The 16,481-nt window shown below is 44.8% G+C and overlaps 2 protein-coding genes across 2 annotated transcripts; both read right to left on the bottom strand.

Annotated features, from left to right (window-relative positions):
• SLC39A2 (solute carrier family 39 member 2) lies at positions 1-2,540 on the bottom strand. Its single transcript, XM_077770295.1, has 4 exons — positions 2,309-2,540; positions 1,996-2,126; positions 1,720-1,755; positions 1-1,168 (listed from the first exon to the last, which is right to left on the bottom strand). The coding sequence occupies exons 1-4, from the start codon at positions 2,421-2,423 to the stop codon at positions 539-541; spliced, it is 912 nt and encodes a 303-aa protein (XP_077626421.1). The 5' UTR covers positions 2,424-2,540; the 3' UTR covers positions 1-538.
• A 2,721-nt stretch (positions 2,541-5,261) lies between these two features.
• On the bottom strand, positions 5,262-11,643 carry METTL17 (methyltransferase like 17). Its single transcript, XM_077770323.1, has 14 exons — positions 11,552-11,643; positions 11,250-11,403; positions 11,027-11,161; positions 9,912-9,993; positions 9,536-9,617; positions 9,146-9,219; positions 8,595-8,689; positions 8,212-8,282; positions 7,905-8,012; positions 7,364-7,432; positions 6,282-6,332; positions 5,923-6,015; positions 5,589-5,797; positions 5,262-5,514 (listed from the first exon to the last, which is right to left on the bottom strand). The coding sequence occupies exons 1-14, from the start codon at positions 11,630-11,632 to the stop codon at positions 5,403-5,405; spliced, it is 1,416 nt and encodes a 471-aa protein (XP_077626449.1). The 5' UTR covers positions 11,633-11,643; the 3' UTR covers positions 5,262-5,402.
• Positions 11,644-16,481: the final 4,838 nt, after the last annotated feature.

Raw genomic sequence — 16,481 nt, 5'->3', positions numbered from 1 at the left:
AAAGGTAAAATGGACATTTTATTATTCACAGTAATAGGGGCACCTGGGTGGCTCAGTCAGTTAAGCATCCGACTTTGGCTCAGGTCATGATCTCATGGTTTGTGGGCTCGAGCCCTGAGTTGGGCTCTGTGCTGACAGCTAGCTCAGAGCTTGGAGCCTGTCTTCGGATTCTGTGTCTCTGTCTCCTCTGACCCTCCCCTGCTCATGCTGTCTCTACCTCTCTCTCAAAAATAAATAAAACATTTAAAAAACTGTATTATTCACAGTAGCAAAAATGGGACAAGAGTCAAATCTAGAGTGATAGTCTTTATATCAATTCTCCAATTTTTAAGCACTAACTTAAACATCTTTTTCTCAGAGAAATGGGTTCTCATGTAGGAAAAAGCTGGGGTCATGTGGACAATTGTCATGTGGACAATGCCTAGTGAATGTCACTGTCTCCATGGAGAAATATCTGAGGGCCAAAGCCATCTGGGAAGTGTCTCCCAGGGGTAGGAAGGCCATTGTAGATAGGTCCATCAGAAGAGTAAGGAATCTCTCAGGCCCATAAGGCAATAAGGGCCATGAAGGCAAAACCAGCAGCTACACAGCCCCACTTGGCCAGAGGGGCCTCAGGGCCAACTAGGTCCCGGGGTAGGATTTCTAAGAAGGTAACATACAGAAAGGTGCCAGCTGCCACACCTTCTAACACAGCCTGGGCTAAGCCTCGTCCCCCTTTAGAGTCCCCCTGAGTCATAGCCAGCCCCAGGACCAGGCCCAGGGGGGACATGAGAGCCAATGACAGGATGGACAGTGTGGCCCATCGCGATCCAGTGCCTATCTGCACGAGCCGCAGTCCTACACCAAACACTATGAGCCCCTTGTGAGCCAGGACAGCGAGACAGAGCTGCACAGTAGCTGCTACTGTTGGCTGCAGCCCTACAGCCAGACCTTCAAACACTGAGTGGAAGGAGAGGGAGAGCAAGAGGACCAGGGCTCGCAGGGGGCCCTTTGAGAGGGAGGGGAGAGGCCCATGGCTGTGGAGTCCAAGGACGGGAGCCTCGCCCCACTCCTCCTGCACTGTGACTCCTTCGGCAGTCCCAGGATAGCACTGCAATGCCAGTGACTCCAAAAGGAAGACGAAGAAGAAGCCCAGGGAGATGATGAGCTCTCCATAGGGGTATTCCATCTAGGAACAGAAAGAGGGGCTGTGAGTGAGGGGGAAAGGAAGACAAGAAAGTATGCGGGGTGGCCAAGGGAGCGGGAGACCGAAGAGAACGGGAAATGCGGGGCTGAGCCCAGTTAGTAAAATCTGGCTGCCTGTTTGCCCGCTGGCTCTCACTCGGGCCTGTGGCTTTATTCCCATCTGCTTCGAATGCTTCCAGATTGATGCGGCCTATTGGGCATAAAGAAGGGCAGGGGAATGAAGCCAAGAGCAGGCATGGGCAGTGATAACAACCACCCCTGAGGGACTAGGGGACACAAGAGTGATAGGGTTAGAAAAATGGGAAAAGAATGTGAGGAATGTGAAAGGGTCCAGAGAAAGAATGAAAGAATGAAGCAGAGTGTTTTCAGGGGTCCTACAAACCCAAAAGGATTGGGTGGGTTCCTCTTTCGTCTGTGATGTCTGAGCTAAGGAGCAGAGGGTTCTCCTCACACACTGCCCTCAAAAGAGTCTGGCTGCAAAAGGAGTCTTGGCTCCCCTCCCTCTCCGGGCGGGACTGGTGGGAGATAACTTACCTGTGCTGAATCACTTCCCTCCATTTCTGTTCTGTTCTAGGGAGGAAAAAAAAAGCAGCAATCAGATGGGGGATGGAGCTCAGCTTCTTGTCCTGCCCCTTCAGCTCCACTGCTTTCCTTAAAGTCCAACCTGTTTCCACCATGCCACATGACAGCTGTCTTCTTCCCTGTGCCTTCCTCCTGGTCCTCGGCTCTGTCCCCTTTCCCCTGTCCTCCCTTGGTTCTGCTCATTGTTCTGGCCTCCCGGCCCTGCAGCTCACCATTTCTGCTGCTCACCTGCATCATAAACTTCTGGATCTCTGATTCAATTCCCTCCAGGGCATCAGCAGTCATGTGCATGAACCCCGCTCCCAGGAAAACACCTGCAGAAGTGCAGCCCAGGAAGCTGAGGACCCGGCGGTGACGACCTAAAAAAAGGAGAAGTTACAATCCAGTTGGCAATGAGATAGAAAAGGTGACAAGAGAGTCACAGGTGGCACCCGATACCCCAAGCTTGGGGATGGTGAGAGAATCAGAGCAAGGCATCAGGACAGGGGGATGGGGTTGTTGTCAGGATTAGGACATGGGGACACATGCTGCAGGGCCATACCTGTGGCTGCATCAATCTGGAACCATTTGAAGCAGATGGGAGTAAGGCCACAGACCAGAGTGAGAACCAGCAGGGCGAAGAGGCAGCCAATTTTTACTCCCAGTAGTTGTTCCATCCTTCAGGTACAGGATAAGCAGAGGCCTCAGGATGGCAAATGGGAGTTATAATCTTTGGAGGAGTGCTGTCTTATGTGGTCAAAGCTGGAGTAGCTCCTCTACTGAGCTTCAGGAGGCTGTTGGGATCCTCCTCCCATTCAGTGTTGCCTCTGCTTGCACAGCCTTACATAGCTGACTGGGGCCCTGCCCCAGATTCCCGCCCTCCCCCTACAAGGAGGCCCCTCCCCTGGCTCACGCCTTCCAGAACTTGGAAACCAGAAACTCCAGACTCCCTGCCAGGCACAGCCCGTGCTGTAGGTCTTCTTCTCTTTGCTGCCATGACTAATCCAAATGCCATGGATAGTCTTAGTTCATGCCTGGGGCTGGTCTAATCCAAAATGGGAGTTTGGGGAGGGCCTTCCCAGCTGTTTTGTACTGGGGGCACCTGGTCCTGCCTCATTCAAGACATTTCATCTAAGATTTCCATACCCTCCCAACCCTACCCCACTCCATGTCTCATGAGTTGTTATGCTGATATCTGAACCCTATCCTTTCAGAGGGGATTTGGGGCCACTTTCAGGTAAGGAGGTGGGGCTGAGCCTGCCACTCTGTGGAAACTAGTAGATGAGGAGATTCCTCCATCCTGTAATGTTGGGACCCATTCTGAGCCCACTAGTTGAGAAAGCTCCTGGTGAGGTTAAAGCAAGTTGTACCGTCTCTTGCCATCAGATGACGACTGATTTCCACCCCCACTCAATTATTTCTGCCTGAGCACCGACCCCCAAGGTACCTTGTTGATTGGTATCAGGAGTGACTTGTCCCCTTATTCTGGCCCTGATATGATGATTGCACCTTGGGAAAGAACTTCTTGTGGGGAACTTCTTTTGATTATGGGAACAGACATCGTGTCTCTGGCAGGTCCTGTTCCCCTTGATACTTCCCTTGAACTATATACAGGCTAATGACCCTTACTCATAAAAGATTGACCTTTATGTGTACAATTCTGCTTCTGCCATTGCGTTAGTCCAAGAGGTTCATACAGATCAACATGTAAATCAGCTAACCAAAAATGTCTCTCATGCCCTAGCTATTCAAGAAATCATAAAACTAGACACAAAGGTAAATGTACTCGAAGTGGCTATTCTATGTATTGGAAATGAGCTAAACTCTTTAAAGGTATGGTTGGCTCTCCGGTGCCATAAAGAATATAACTGGACAATTAAGTCTTGCCCAGAGACAAAGAGCCTAACTTAGAAGGAATAGATAAGAGCAGAACATAAGTTACTACATATACCTTTGCTAACTGGTGATGTATAGCAGTCCCTTCCTAAGGCCTACATTCCACAAACATCTTCCCTTACACTGGCAGCTATGATGAGGATGGATGAGTATCTACAACTTAACCTGACTTAATCTTAGTGTTATTAAAATGTGTATGTTATTCTGTTTTTCACTAAGAACACCCTGTTATTTTCTTAGTTACTCAGCCTCACTATAATTGGGGTAGTTCTGCAAGAATTCTTCTGTAAAACCTGTTTCTGTACATTTTCCAAAACATCTTATCACAGAGAACTATCCATTGTAAAAATTCCATTCTCTGATGCCATGTTGTTTGACCTATAAAGACACCAAAACTTACAGGACAGAGATGCCTGCCTGGTGATCAGAAAGAATCTCGGGGCTCTCTCATTCCCTCTGTCGCTGACACCATCCATCCTTCAGGGACCCCTGGACCTGGCTGGAGCTGGACTCCAACACTGTAACCCAGAAAAGTAGCTCTAGGCATGATAATGTCTAGTGTGGAAGTTGAGATTTTTGGTGTTACTACATTGATGCTGTTCTACCTTTTGACTGTGCCTGTTTTTGGATATATGCAGATCTTCCTTGATTTATGATGGCCTTATGTACTGATGGACCCATCCTAAAGTGAAAACCTCCTAAGCCGAAAGTGATTTAGTACACCTCAGTTACCAATCATAGAGTAGCCTACCTAAATGTGCTCAGAACATTTCTATTAGCCAACAGTTGGGCAAAATCATCTAACCAAAGTGTATTTTATAATAAAGTGTTGAAATTCCTTACAATTTACCAAATACTATACTGAAAGTGAAAACCAGAATGGTTTTAAGTGTACTGTTTACCCTCGGGATCGCATGACTGCCTGGGAGCTGTGGCTGCCCAGCATCACGAGAGATAATTGTACCACATAACCATTAACCTGAGAGAAGATCCAAATCCAAAATTCAAAGTATAGCTTCTACGGAATGTGCCTCACTTTCACATCATCTTCAAGTTGAAAACTTGAAAATCAAGCCATGGTAAGTCAGGAATCGTTGTGTATTGGGGAGGCAGGGGGTGAGAATATTAAGACAAGGAAAGTTGCTCTAGCTATGAAACAGCAAGGCCTCAGGGAAGGCTGAGAAATGAACCAAGCAAACTGAAGTGTCCTGCCTAGATCCACTGGGGTGGGGTAGGGGAGGGGGAGGGGGGAATGGAAAATTCAGTCTTGATGAGGATTGAGGATTAACACTTGAGGAAAATGTATCTAGCAAACTCTGGGGGAACTGATGGACCCGGAGAGAGACACAATAAAAGGAAGGAGAAAAACACAGAGGCGAGGCAGCTGCTGGCCCCCCTGTTCAGGTGGCCACCTAACAACCATGACATCTGCTGAGTGCAGCTTTCCCCACTCCCTTGGGTGACTTCCTGGTCTCTGGTACGACGAGCAGTACTCTTACAGGAGAAGGTGAACTTCAGATCTGTGTGGGAAGACAGGCACTGAACATCTGAGGATTCTCTCCGTCACAGGATAGGCTGTGACAACTGACCTCTGTCCCTTTTAAGAATCACAAGACCCATTTCTACTCTTTGAAAACTTTTTATTATTATTAAAACCTCAAACAAACAGATATGTAGGGCCGCCAGCACTCCCCTCCTGGATACCAGGTAGCTTCACCCTTGGCAGGTCTGTGTAAGCAAATACTTGTTACACATCCTCATCAGCTCCCAGGGGGATCTTTAGCAGGGGACGGAGGAAGCTCTGACTCTGAAGGTGTGATCACAGGTAAAAGGTCTCCCCAGGAGCTGACACGAGCACAGCGATACAAATCCCTATGGAAAAGAGAAGTCAGTGCGGGCTGCAGGGTCTTGCCTCCTCTCCCTAATTTTGGTCACACCCTTTATACCTGCCATGCCGGCGGGCCGTGATCACAGCATGCTGCATATTCCCATCTGGACAGCACAGGTGACAATGCACATGGCGTGGCCGTTTAAGGACAGGCTGAGTGATACGGGGCCAGCGATTAGCCTCTGCTGGAGACCCCCGGGCCAGAATTACCATGGAGAACTTTTCCTCTTTTAGNTTCCCCCCACCCCCCCACCCCATCCTTGCAGCCTTTTCATAAGCCATGCACATCCAGGCTTGTTTCTAACTTCTCCAACTCTTCCCACCTCTGACTCTTTTTCATCCTGCTTCCTCAGGCTAGTTTCTCCCTGCTACAACATTCTCAGGATACATACCCAGCTGAAGGGGATGGAGTGATAAGCCTGAGAAAAGCTACAGGCCAGGGGCTTAGAGGCTGTCAACTGGGGACAAGGAAGTTCATGTGGACACTGTGAACACACACAAAAGACATGAGGTAAGACAAATGAACCACAGAGATCATACAACTGAAAAACTCAACCTGGTAAGAGTCAAGAAGGGCTAGGGACATGGGAGCATGGGAGCAGGAGGTAGGGAGGGCCAGGGGAACAACTAAGAAAGAAACTGGATAGGGACACAAAATAGTAGAGGGTGGCTTAGCTCTACCCTCTCACTTTCCCTGGCCACAGCTGAGTTCAGATCTTTGCATGCTGGGAAAGGCAGAAGTAATACTCACTGGAGCAAAGACAAAGCCAGGTCGAGGATCCGAAGGTAACTTCTCTTTGCCCTAAAACCAAAAAAATTGAGCTGGAGGGTGCTGGTGGTTCAGTCGGTTAAGCGTCTGACTCTTGATCTCAGCTCAGGTCTTGATCTCAGGGTCATGAGTTCAAACGCCTCACTGGGCTCCATGCTGGGAGTGGTGCCTACCTAAAAAAGAAATTAAGCTGGGTCTGAGGGGTCTATTCTCATAACTCAACTTCTGCACTCAGTAAACTGAGGACTCTTAATGTTCAATTCTGGTATTATTAACTATGTTCCTTGAATTAAGCTGGCTTCTTCTCTAATACTCCAAACAAAGAACTTTCTCTTTGCAGCAGGAGAAAGGCAGGAACTTGGCACATAGTATGGTACTCTCCCTTGTCAGCAACCTTCACTCTCAAAAAGAACCCACTGCAGGACAATTAAATTTATGATTATACACTGGCTCACACTGTCCCCAAAAGATAAGGTTCTTGGCTTAGTGATGCCCTAGATCAGGGGCTGGCACTTTTTTTTTTTTTTAAATTTTTAAATGTTTATTATTATTGAGAAACAAAGAGAGACAGAGCATGAGCAGGGGAGGGGCAAAGAGAGGGGGAGACACAGAATCTGAAGCAGGTTCCAGGCTGTGAGCTGTCAGCACAGAGCCTGATGCGGGGCTCAAACCCACAAACCATGAGATCATGACCTGAGCCAAAGTCAGATGCTTAACTGACTGAGCCACCCAGGCACCCCCGCACTTTTTCTTTTTTAAAGGTCCAGAGAATAGGTAAAATCTGTTTCCGTCCCAACTATTGAATTCTGCTACTTACAGTAGGAAAGCAGCCATAGACAACACACACACCAATAAGCATGGCTCCTATAAAAACAGGTGGCAGGCTGGATTTGATCCACAGGTCCTAGTCTGCTAATCCCTACAATATATCGTAATGACTTTATATGCCTAATATCCTGAGAGTCACCCCTACCATGGTATGCCAGTCTCTTCAGTTTCTAAGGAAGTAGCAGTAATTGGTGACAGATTGGGGGTGGTTATGAAAGAAGGAAAAAGAATCTTACCTTAAGGACCAGGTCCCTGGCATCCATGAGAAGGGAGTGCCCAGCTTTTGTTCCATTCTCTACCAATATCTGTTCAGAAAAAAGGAAAATAAGCAGAAGCCCTGAATTACACGAAAACATAAATGTTAGTAGCTCTGTAAGAACATTCACAGATGGGAGGAGGGGGCCCTGAAAGAAAGGGCCTGCCCCATATAAGATGGGGATGAGGCCCTAAAAGAGGGACAAAGGGATCTATGCATGAGAAAACAGTTCAGGATGAACACAAGTTCCAATGGAGAGAAGAAAATGCATGAAACCCATGAAGCTGCTCTCAACTTAAAGGGAGGGGTACCTGGGTGGCTCAGTGGGTTAAGCATCCAACTCTTGATTTTGGTTCCGGTCATGATCTCACAGTTCGGGTGTTCAAGACTCTGACAGTGCAGAGCCTGCCTGGGATTCTCTCTCTCCCTCTCTGCCCCACCCCTGCTCTCTCTTGCTTTCTCTCAAAATAAATAAACTTAAGAAAAAAAAAACTTGAAGGGAAAAAGGAATTTCAGCTCACCAGAAAATGACTTGTCTTGCGCCACAAGGTTTGGACTACCTCAGTGCGGTCAGCCTTGCTGGGCAGTTCACTTAGGGAAAAGGCTGATACCACCACATCGAATTGTACCTGAGAATCAAGAAGAGAAACATGAATAGAACTGACATTTCCCCTGGTCCCCCTTCCAAGAGTATAACAAAGTTCTATCGTCTGATATTTCTTCTGTTCTCTTTTATCTTCTATCACTCGGCACTGGGCAGCAAAGCTGAAGCTACAGTTTTCCATCTGCCAATTCCACATTTAACATTCTCTAAACATTGTCACTTGCCTTGGGTGATACAGGTAGAAACTGTCTGAAAAAGACACCCGGAACATAAGGCTCCCCAGATTCTGAACCACCTGCGGAGTAAAGCAGAGATGTGGCAACTAGGAGTATACAGGTATAAACTGAAGTGATCTCTCGATAAGAAACACAGTCCTAAGAATAAAGAAAAGCACTAGGTGAGGATGAGATGCAGTAGGGTAAGAAAATATTGGGTCACCTGTCCTATTAATCTTAACCAACCCATCCACAGTCCAGCCTCTGCCTGACCATAACATTGGAAAGAAATCAGACTCATCTTTAACTATGAACCCTCATCTACTTCTCTTTTTGTTCTCTGCCTAATTCCTTCAACTATGAAAAAGCCCTTCCTTATACTTTCTTCTCACCTTTCAGTAACTTCTCCGCCAAATCCAACATAGCAGCTGAGCTGTCCACACACATATATTCTCGTAGGCTCTGGCCCCAAGCACTGTGAGCAGCCCTAAGATGGCAAAATATAAATGGCCAATTCTCCTGACAAAGAGTCATCCTTACAAGGGACCCCTCTGCCACCAACCCCACCCCTGAGAAATAGAATTATTATTTTACAACAGTTGGAAAAACTAACAATGTTATTTTATTTCACTTACAACTCTTTTAAAAAAGGGCAGTCACACAAATAGTTTCCTACAAACTATTTGTAGGAAAAAAAGAAATCTTGGTGATATGCCCTAAATCCTTTCCTTTTTTTATTTCTCTAAACATTAATCTTTTTTTTTCACTTGAAGTTTCTTTAAGTTCTGGCCCTAATCCATATACCTTCTTATGCCTTACCTAATCAAGGAAGAAACATTCTAGTTCCCAACTTTCCTATTCTCCCTCTAGTTTCCCAGGCTCTTGGAGTGTTGTACACATAGCTCTCTAGAGCTAGAACTGACAGAGACAGAAAGATACTTACCAAGTGACAGAACCTGTACCTGATCCAAAGTCCAGTAAGGTCTGAGGCTGGAACTCTGGAACTCGAGCTTGGATCTGAAGAAATATACAACACTCCACAATAGGATAAGCAGACACTTATTTAGGGCCTCAGTAAATATGAATTAGGGGACTTTGGCAGGGATGAGATATGAATGTTTTTTGAGATTCAATGTAAATACTTTATAGAATGGAACCTCCTAAACCAGTGATTTTAAATCTTTCTTGGGTCACAAAATCCTTTCAAAGGATAAGGAAAGCCTCTTAAAAAAAACACACACACCAAGTCCCAAGAATTCTACCCAGAAGACTACTTTATGAATAAGGGAACTGATGGTAAAAGGATTCAGGTTGGAAGCTGAGGGGCTTTTACCTCACGGAATGCCCTGGAGACTGCTGCGAACCCACCATCTAGTCTTGCTGCCATATACACCAGGCTCAGTTTCTCATTGTAGCTGCCAAAAAAAACCCAAACCAAAACAAAACAAACAAAAAACACAAAAACCAAAAATTAGAGTGTTATGCCCACTGGGAAATAACCTCCATCATCTCGTTAACCTTCTAGATTTTTAGGAAATGAAATCTTTGGAAAGGGCTCTTCCAGCTCAGAGCTTTCAGTCCTCAAAAGGGAGGAGTCCTGATCTACGAACCAGGTAGCCATTTCTAACATGAACTGTGTAATTGTACTTCCCCAGTCTCCTTCTAAAGACAAATTTTCTTTCTTCTGCAGCTCTTCCAATCCTCCTTACCTCAGTTCTTGCCAGTGGTATGTAGTTTTGCGCAGGGCACGCAGCACTGTTTCACGAAGTTTCTCCTCTGCCTGAGATAAGTCTGGGGTGAGAACGAGAACTGGGAGTGAGGACCTAGGAAGAACGGGGCTCAGATCCAGTATTTGAATACACTGCCTGTCCATTCCTCTGCAACTCCCATTCTAAGCAAAACCGCAACACTTAAGAGAGAAGCCAAACCTAGAGAAAACTTTCAGGTAAGACTTACAGCAACCACCATCATCACCACCAGAATGTACCCGATAGTATTTTGCTTCTAGTAGCAGTTTATTCAGCTCCACCAGCCCTATCCCACAAGTTCTGTCCTCTTTTAAAGAGAAGTGTTTGGTGCCTGGCTAAGACCAAGGAGCGTGTGAATCTAGATCTCAGGGTTGTGAGTTTGAAGCCCATGATGTGTAGAGATTACTGAAAAAAAAAATAATAATAAACTTACAAATAAACAAAATAAAGGGAAGTGTTGGGAAGAGTGATAGAATAGGAACAATATTTGGTAGATTTCCTTCACTTCCCCAAAACTTAAGATTGTGACATCTCCAATGTTTCTATTGGTTAGAAAAGGGCCTGAAAATCTTAAGTCTCATGATTGTGTTTAGCTGAGCATTGTTTTACCTCCTGAGCACCCACTGAACCAGGTACTGTGGGAAGTGCAGGGAGTATCAAATGAATAAAAGGCAGGTCTGTAATATTAAGAACTCAAAATCATGAAAATAACCTGATGAATAATACTCGTTCTCCTATCCCTGAAGAAGGCTTCAGTACTAGACAGGGAGCCATACAGGGATTTTATTTCACTTGAATCAAAACTTAGTCTGAACCCAGTGGGTTTAGAGGAAAAAGACTCGAGGATCTAGATTTTGACAAAATACTGAAGCACGTCGCAGACCTTTACCAAAGCCCGAAGTGCAACCTTTGAAACAGTCTATCTTCTCTTAGTGAGGCATCATTGTAACAACTGCTCTGGCCACAAGGTCAAGCAAGAAACCGCAGTGTCAATTTGAGAGGCAGCAAAATTATTTCTTGCTCTTCATTTCCCACCAATATTTCAATTTGGCCTACTCTTTATTCTTAAGCCCTACCTCGGTTTTCCAGGAATTTTTCCTCAAGATGCACAGCCCGTCTTTGCAACTCCTCCGGCTCTACAGGTAAATGCCGGCTCCAGAGGTAATTGGTCAGTGCTCGCACCTGCTTCTCCACATTGGGCATCGAGCTCTCTACGGGCCAAAGATGAAACGCGACATCACCTGCATACACACTCGGTCTCCGCTACTTCTCGGGCCTCCCCTTCCCACCGTTACTCACGGAGCAGGAGGAGCTGCGCGGCAGAAGCCAGGGCTTTCGGCACCTCTACGCATGGCAGCTGCAGGATGCCGGGGTGCCGGCGATGGGGCCTCTTCCCCAGAAAATCGGAGTTGTTATCTATCTGGGATACACCGGGCACAAGGGCGGCGAGAGCCTGCAGGCCGGGGAAAAAAGTGACTGCGAGGCAGAAAGGAAGCTTATGGCGTTTGGTAAGAGAGAGGCTCCCAAGAGCGCTATTCCTCCGAGCGGAGCTATTCTCGAGATCCAGCGTCTCTCCGAGGGCAGGGAAAGTAGGCACTCACGCGGGAATGGGAAACTTCTCTACGGCCGAGGCGCCATCTCCTTGAGGTCAGCAGATGCCTCAGTCCCGTCGCGGTCGCCATGGCACCGAAGGCCAGCCGGAAACGGAAATGCTGATGCCTGTGACCCTCACTCTCACTGCGGGCGGCGCACATCTTTCGCGTAACTTCGGCACGGAGCAGTATCAGCCAATGAGCAGAGCGAGTGCTCCCAGTAGCCAATAAGAATCGATATGTAAATCACCCCGGAGCGTTAGTGTACGCGTGTGGAACCAGGACCTGGGTTCCTGTGTAACCAGCTGGAGGCGAGGTGACCTGGAGGGAGCGCTGGGACTGGTCTTCGTGTCCCGAAGTCGAGGGGCGGGGGCGGGCCCTTTCCTGGGGCCTCTAGAAAAGCGCCCTAGACACGGAAGGGTATTTCTCCATGTATTAACTACCTGCGTTCCTTGCTTTTCTCTCTGGAGACCTCTGCAGTCTTGGCATTTTCCCTCCTGTGTGAAAACGGGAGAATGCAGTAAGGGAGAGATAAGAAAAACCAAATTTAGGCAACCGAAGGTAACAAATTAATAGTTAATAGATTTAATGTTTTTTTACAGATTAGTTTCTCTTCATATTAAACAGCCTTCTTAGATAAATACCAAACACTTAGGACATAAGGTACCTGATACTGTGGCAAGCACATTTACATAATACTACCGCATTTTGTCCCTGCTATCTGATAGATTCTGTTCACCCCATTTTGCAGCTGAAGAAAATGAGTATTTAGTTGGTTAACTATCACGCCCAAGATCACAAAGCTTATTAGATGACAGCTAGGTCTAAAGCTGGGCAGCCTAAGTCCGAGCTTCACCGTTAAACATATGGTCTAAAGCATGTTGTTGGCACTTGGAATGCAAGTTAGCAGTTAACTCAGAACAATATGCTAAATGTCATTAAAACGGACTCACTGGTCATAAGCAAACATATTACTCATCTGTGGAATATCTTAACGTTTTGATCTCTGGTGGACTGGATGGGTGAAATTATTGACTTTACTGCAACTGCAAGAGTCCAAATTAGATAATTATGGGCAAAAATATGGTAAACAAAATCGATCAGAGAGTTAACTGTCTGGTTTGCATTTAGGTTACTAAGCTTTGATTCTAAAAGGAGAGTTTGGCTTTATAATCTGAATGCTCTGGAAGGAGTTTTGAAGATTACTTAAGACAGGTGTAAATCCGGCAGTCATTGCTCTCCTTCCTTTTGGGTTCACCTTCTTCCCTCCCCTGTCACTTCGATTCACATGGACACACCTTGCTTTTACTTTATTTTTTTATTAAAAACTTTTAATGTTTATTTTCAAGAGAGTGTGAGAGAGTGAGCATGAGCAGACAAGGGGCAGCAAGAATATGGGAGACACGGAATCTGAAGCCGGCTTCCCACTCTGACGTGTCAGCACAGAGCCTGACTTGGGGCTCAAACTCACAAACCACGAGACCGACTTGAGCCGAAGTTTTGGATGCTCCACCAACTGAGTCACCCAGGTGCCCCAGTTTGGTTTCACTTTAAATTGTTGACTCAAGTATTAGCAAAATAGAAATATCCTCATCATTATAAATTAGCTTTAACATAGATTGGCTTTGTTATTTTTGTCATAGGAAGGTAACATGTTTGCCATCTGGAATATGGCAGTCTGAATTTGAATTCTAGGAAAGCAAGATAGTAATAGTTGCTACCTCACAAGGTTATTTATTGCAGTCAAGGTTTAATGACATAATGTGTGGTCCAAGTAAACTCCCAATATGGTGATGATATTATTGTATGTGTTAACTGTATGTATTTTGTGAACTTGAAGGGACACAATCACATTTTAATTTTTATTATAATTTCATGTCATGTGTCCAAAATGGACTTGAAAGGGGGGATATTTGGGGCAAAGTATGACTGAGCACTAGAGACTTTGAAGTAAGGAGCAGGAGAACTTGGTGGTACCTCTCAATGTCCCTCTTGTTTTTCCTGCTAACTGCCAACATACAAGTAGCTTCCTTTATTCTGACACTGACGTAATTGGGATTGTTCCCTTCTTTCAGTAATACATCTCCAAAACGAACTTAGACATAAATTTATCTTTGTTCTTAATCCAAAGTATTGTTCATAAAAACAAAACAAAACAAAACACCACCCTTCTTATGGATTAAGGATGTCCTTAAGACACATAAAACAGTGAACACAATTCTTCATTCACTGAAAATGCTTAATCAATATTTGTTGATGATGTTGATAATGTGATGACTTTGTTTCTGTGCTTGGAAAAGCTTAACAGGATAGACCGAGATGNCAAAGCATAGATGAGCCTATTTCATAACTAATCTATCAATTTTGCTATATTAATGCTAGTTGCATACCTTGGATAGAGTGGTATTCCCAGTAAGAAACTCTGAATTACATTTAAAAAGACAGATATAAATGTGAAGAAACTAGGTAACATTACAAAGAAGTAACACCCCCTCAACTCCAAAGTAAGGAAAAAGAAGAAAATTCTCCGAGGAAGGTTTGGATAATTTGGTTGCAGATGGATGATGCCCATCTGGTTTTCTCCACAAGTTTATGAAAAAGGGAAATGGCTAACAACTAAGTTTAGAGAAGCAATGAAAGTCTGAAGCAACTGAAATAAGTTTCTTGGGAAATTAAAGAAATTCTGCTATCAAAGATCCCAAATAATACCATTTTTAATCTCTTTTATTTCTTTGTATAAAGTTTTCCCTCTAAAAATGTTCTTTATTAATCTTTATTATTATGTTTATTTATTATTATTTTTGTTTATTTGCATTTGTGTCTTCTAGATTAGTCTTTATCTTTTAAATGATTTTTACTTTTATTATGTAACTTTTCCTGAATTTGTCACATTTTTTCCTGAAATTTTTTCTAATTTTGATGCATGTTGTTCTTTCATGTCTTGGATTATTTTTTTTAAAAACCTAGGTTGCAGTTTTATATTTTATTTTTTTAAGTTTATTTATTTATTGGGGGTGTGTGGGTGGGGGAGGGGCAGAGAGAGAGAGAGGAAAGAGAGAGAGAATTCCAAGCAGTTCCCCTGCTATCAGCTCAGAGCACATCATGGAGCTTGAACCCATGAACTATGAGATCAAGATTCAGATGCTTGACTGACTGAACCACCCAGGTGCCCCTTTACGATTTTAATTTTAAGTAATCTCTACGTCCAACATGGGACTTGAACTCACAACCCCGAGGTTGCATGCTCTACCGACTGAACTAGCCAGGAACTCTTGATAACTCCTCTTCTTATCTGCTGGTCCCTGGACCCAAGAAATCCAATGTCCTGACAGTAGCTGTAGTTTGTAGTTCAGTGGGATCTTTGATGTGTCACTTGGCAAGAGGGCATCCACTCTGGGGACCTGGACCTTTGCCCTACAGAGCCCAGAGTTAGAGATGAAAGTACAACATTTCTCAGTGGGTCAGTGGGAGTGATGATAAGTGGAGCAATTCCTGCTTCTACTCTTTGGTTGTTGGAACCATGTATTCTTCCTGTTAGAGACACAGTATCATTTAGAGGTCCCTGGATTAATAAATACACTGTATCCTGAAGAATGGTACCCATCCTTTCGGAATGTTGCCTCTGGGCTGTTACTTTAGCAAACTAGTCTCCTCACTCCTTCCCTCCCTCCTTCCTCTCTCTCTGTGTGTCTCTCTCCTTCTTTCCTTCTCCCTTCCCACCCCGTCCACCTCTCCCTCCAAGCTGTAGTGGCCTGTGTCTTTTCTTTTGTTCTGAAGTAAACACCAATCAACTCTTCCCATTGGTCCTCTACTTTCTTCCACAGTTAAGTGATATTATTGAAGAATCTTCAGCAGAAATTAGGGCAGCTGTTCTGAACTGTGATTAAATAGAATGCCATACTTTAGCTAATTCTTCTTGGTTATAGTCCTATATGACTTTGATTTGACTTATCTAGTTAGTAGAGCCATCTGCTGATGACCTGTACTACTTTTCCATCTTTTTTTGTGTGTGTGAATTTTATTTATTTATTTTTGAGAGAGAGAGAGAATACAAATAAGGGAGGGGCAGAAAGAGGACACACAGAATCTGAAGTAGGCCCCAGGCTTTGAGCTGTCAGCCATTCGAAACCTTGAACCACGAGATCATGACCTGAACTGAAGTCAGACACTTAACCGACTGAACCACTGAGGTGCCCCTACTTTTTAATCTTTGATGTTTGCCTTTTATCTTTCCCAGATTTTTAAAAATTTTATTTGAGAGAGAGAGAGAGAGACGGTGGGGTGGAGGGGGAGAGAGAGAGAGAGAGAGAGAGAGAGAGAGAGAGAGAGAGAGAATCTTAAATAGGCTCCAGGCTCAGCTTGGAGTCTGACCCAGTGCTTGATCCCACAACTCTGGGATTGTGACCTGAGCCAAAATCAAGAGTTGGCCACTGGAGCCACCCAGGTGCCCCATATCTTTCCCAGAGTTGATGATTTGTCCTCACTTGATCCACTGATGCAGGGTACAGAGAGGTCCTAAGCCATAGTCTTGGTGCCAAATGTGCAAAGTCCCTGGTTATGATGGGCTCTTACTGAGGATAATTAATTGCTGCAATAGGAAGATTTTCTCTTCTTAGTTAAAATATACACGTTGAAGCTAGTTTGAGAACTATCCAATCCTTATTTTAGAGAGAGACAGAGAGAGAGACAGAGAGAGAGAGAATGAGTAGGGAAGGGGCAGAGAGAGAGGGAGACAGAGCAACCATCCAGGCGCCCCTCTATTTCTAAAACCAGCCCCCACCTTCTGCCAAAGAATGTCTCTTCTATTTTTGATTATTGATTCTGTGTCTTGTGTCCTAAGTTAATTTTTGGAATCTCTGTATATTTTAACTTAATTTCTCTGGGAATCAAGTGAAATGCATTATCCTTTTTTTCCACTGTAATTAAGGGAGAAAATGTC

Source organism: Crocuta crocuta, unplaced genomic scaffold (genome assembly GCF_008692635.1).
Source record: "Crocuta crocuta isolate KB4526 unplaced genomic scaffold, BGI_CrCroc_1.0 scaffold175, whole genome shotgun sequence".
NCBI classification, from domain to species: Eukaryota; Metazoa; Chordata; class Mammalia; order Carnivora; family Hyaenidae; genus Crocuta; species Crocuta crocuta.
The sequence above is the reverse complement of the archived record's forward strand: the minus strand, read 5'-3'. Positions and strand labels throughout refer to the sequence as shown.

Coding starts and splice junctions, on each gene's coding strand:
- SLC39A2 (XM_077770295.1), bottom strand. CDS start 2,423: ATGGAACAACTACTGGGAGTAAAAATTGGCTGCCTCTTCGCCCTGCTG. Junction 2,127..2,308: donor CCAGATTGATGCAGCCACAG/GTATGGCCCTGC, acceptor TCCTTTTTTTAG/GTCGTCACCGCCGGGTCCTC. Junction 1,756..1,995: donor TCCAGAAGTTTATGATGCAG/GTGAGCAGCAGA, acceptor TTTCCTCCCTAG/AACAGAACAGAAATGGAGGG.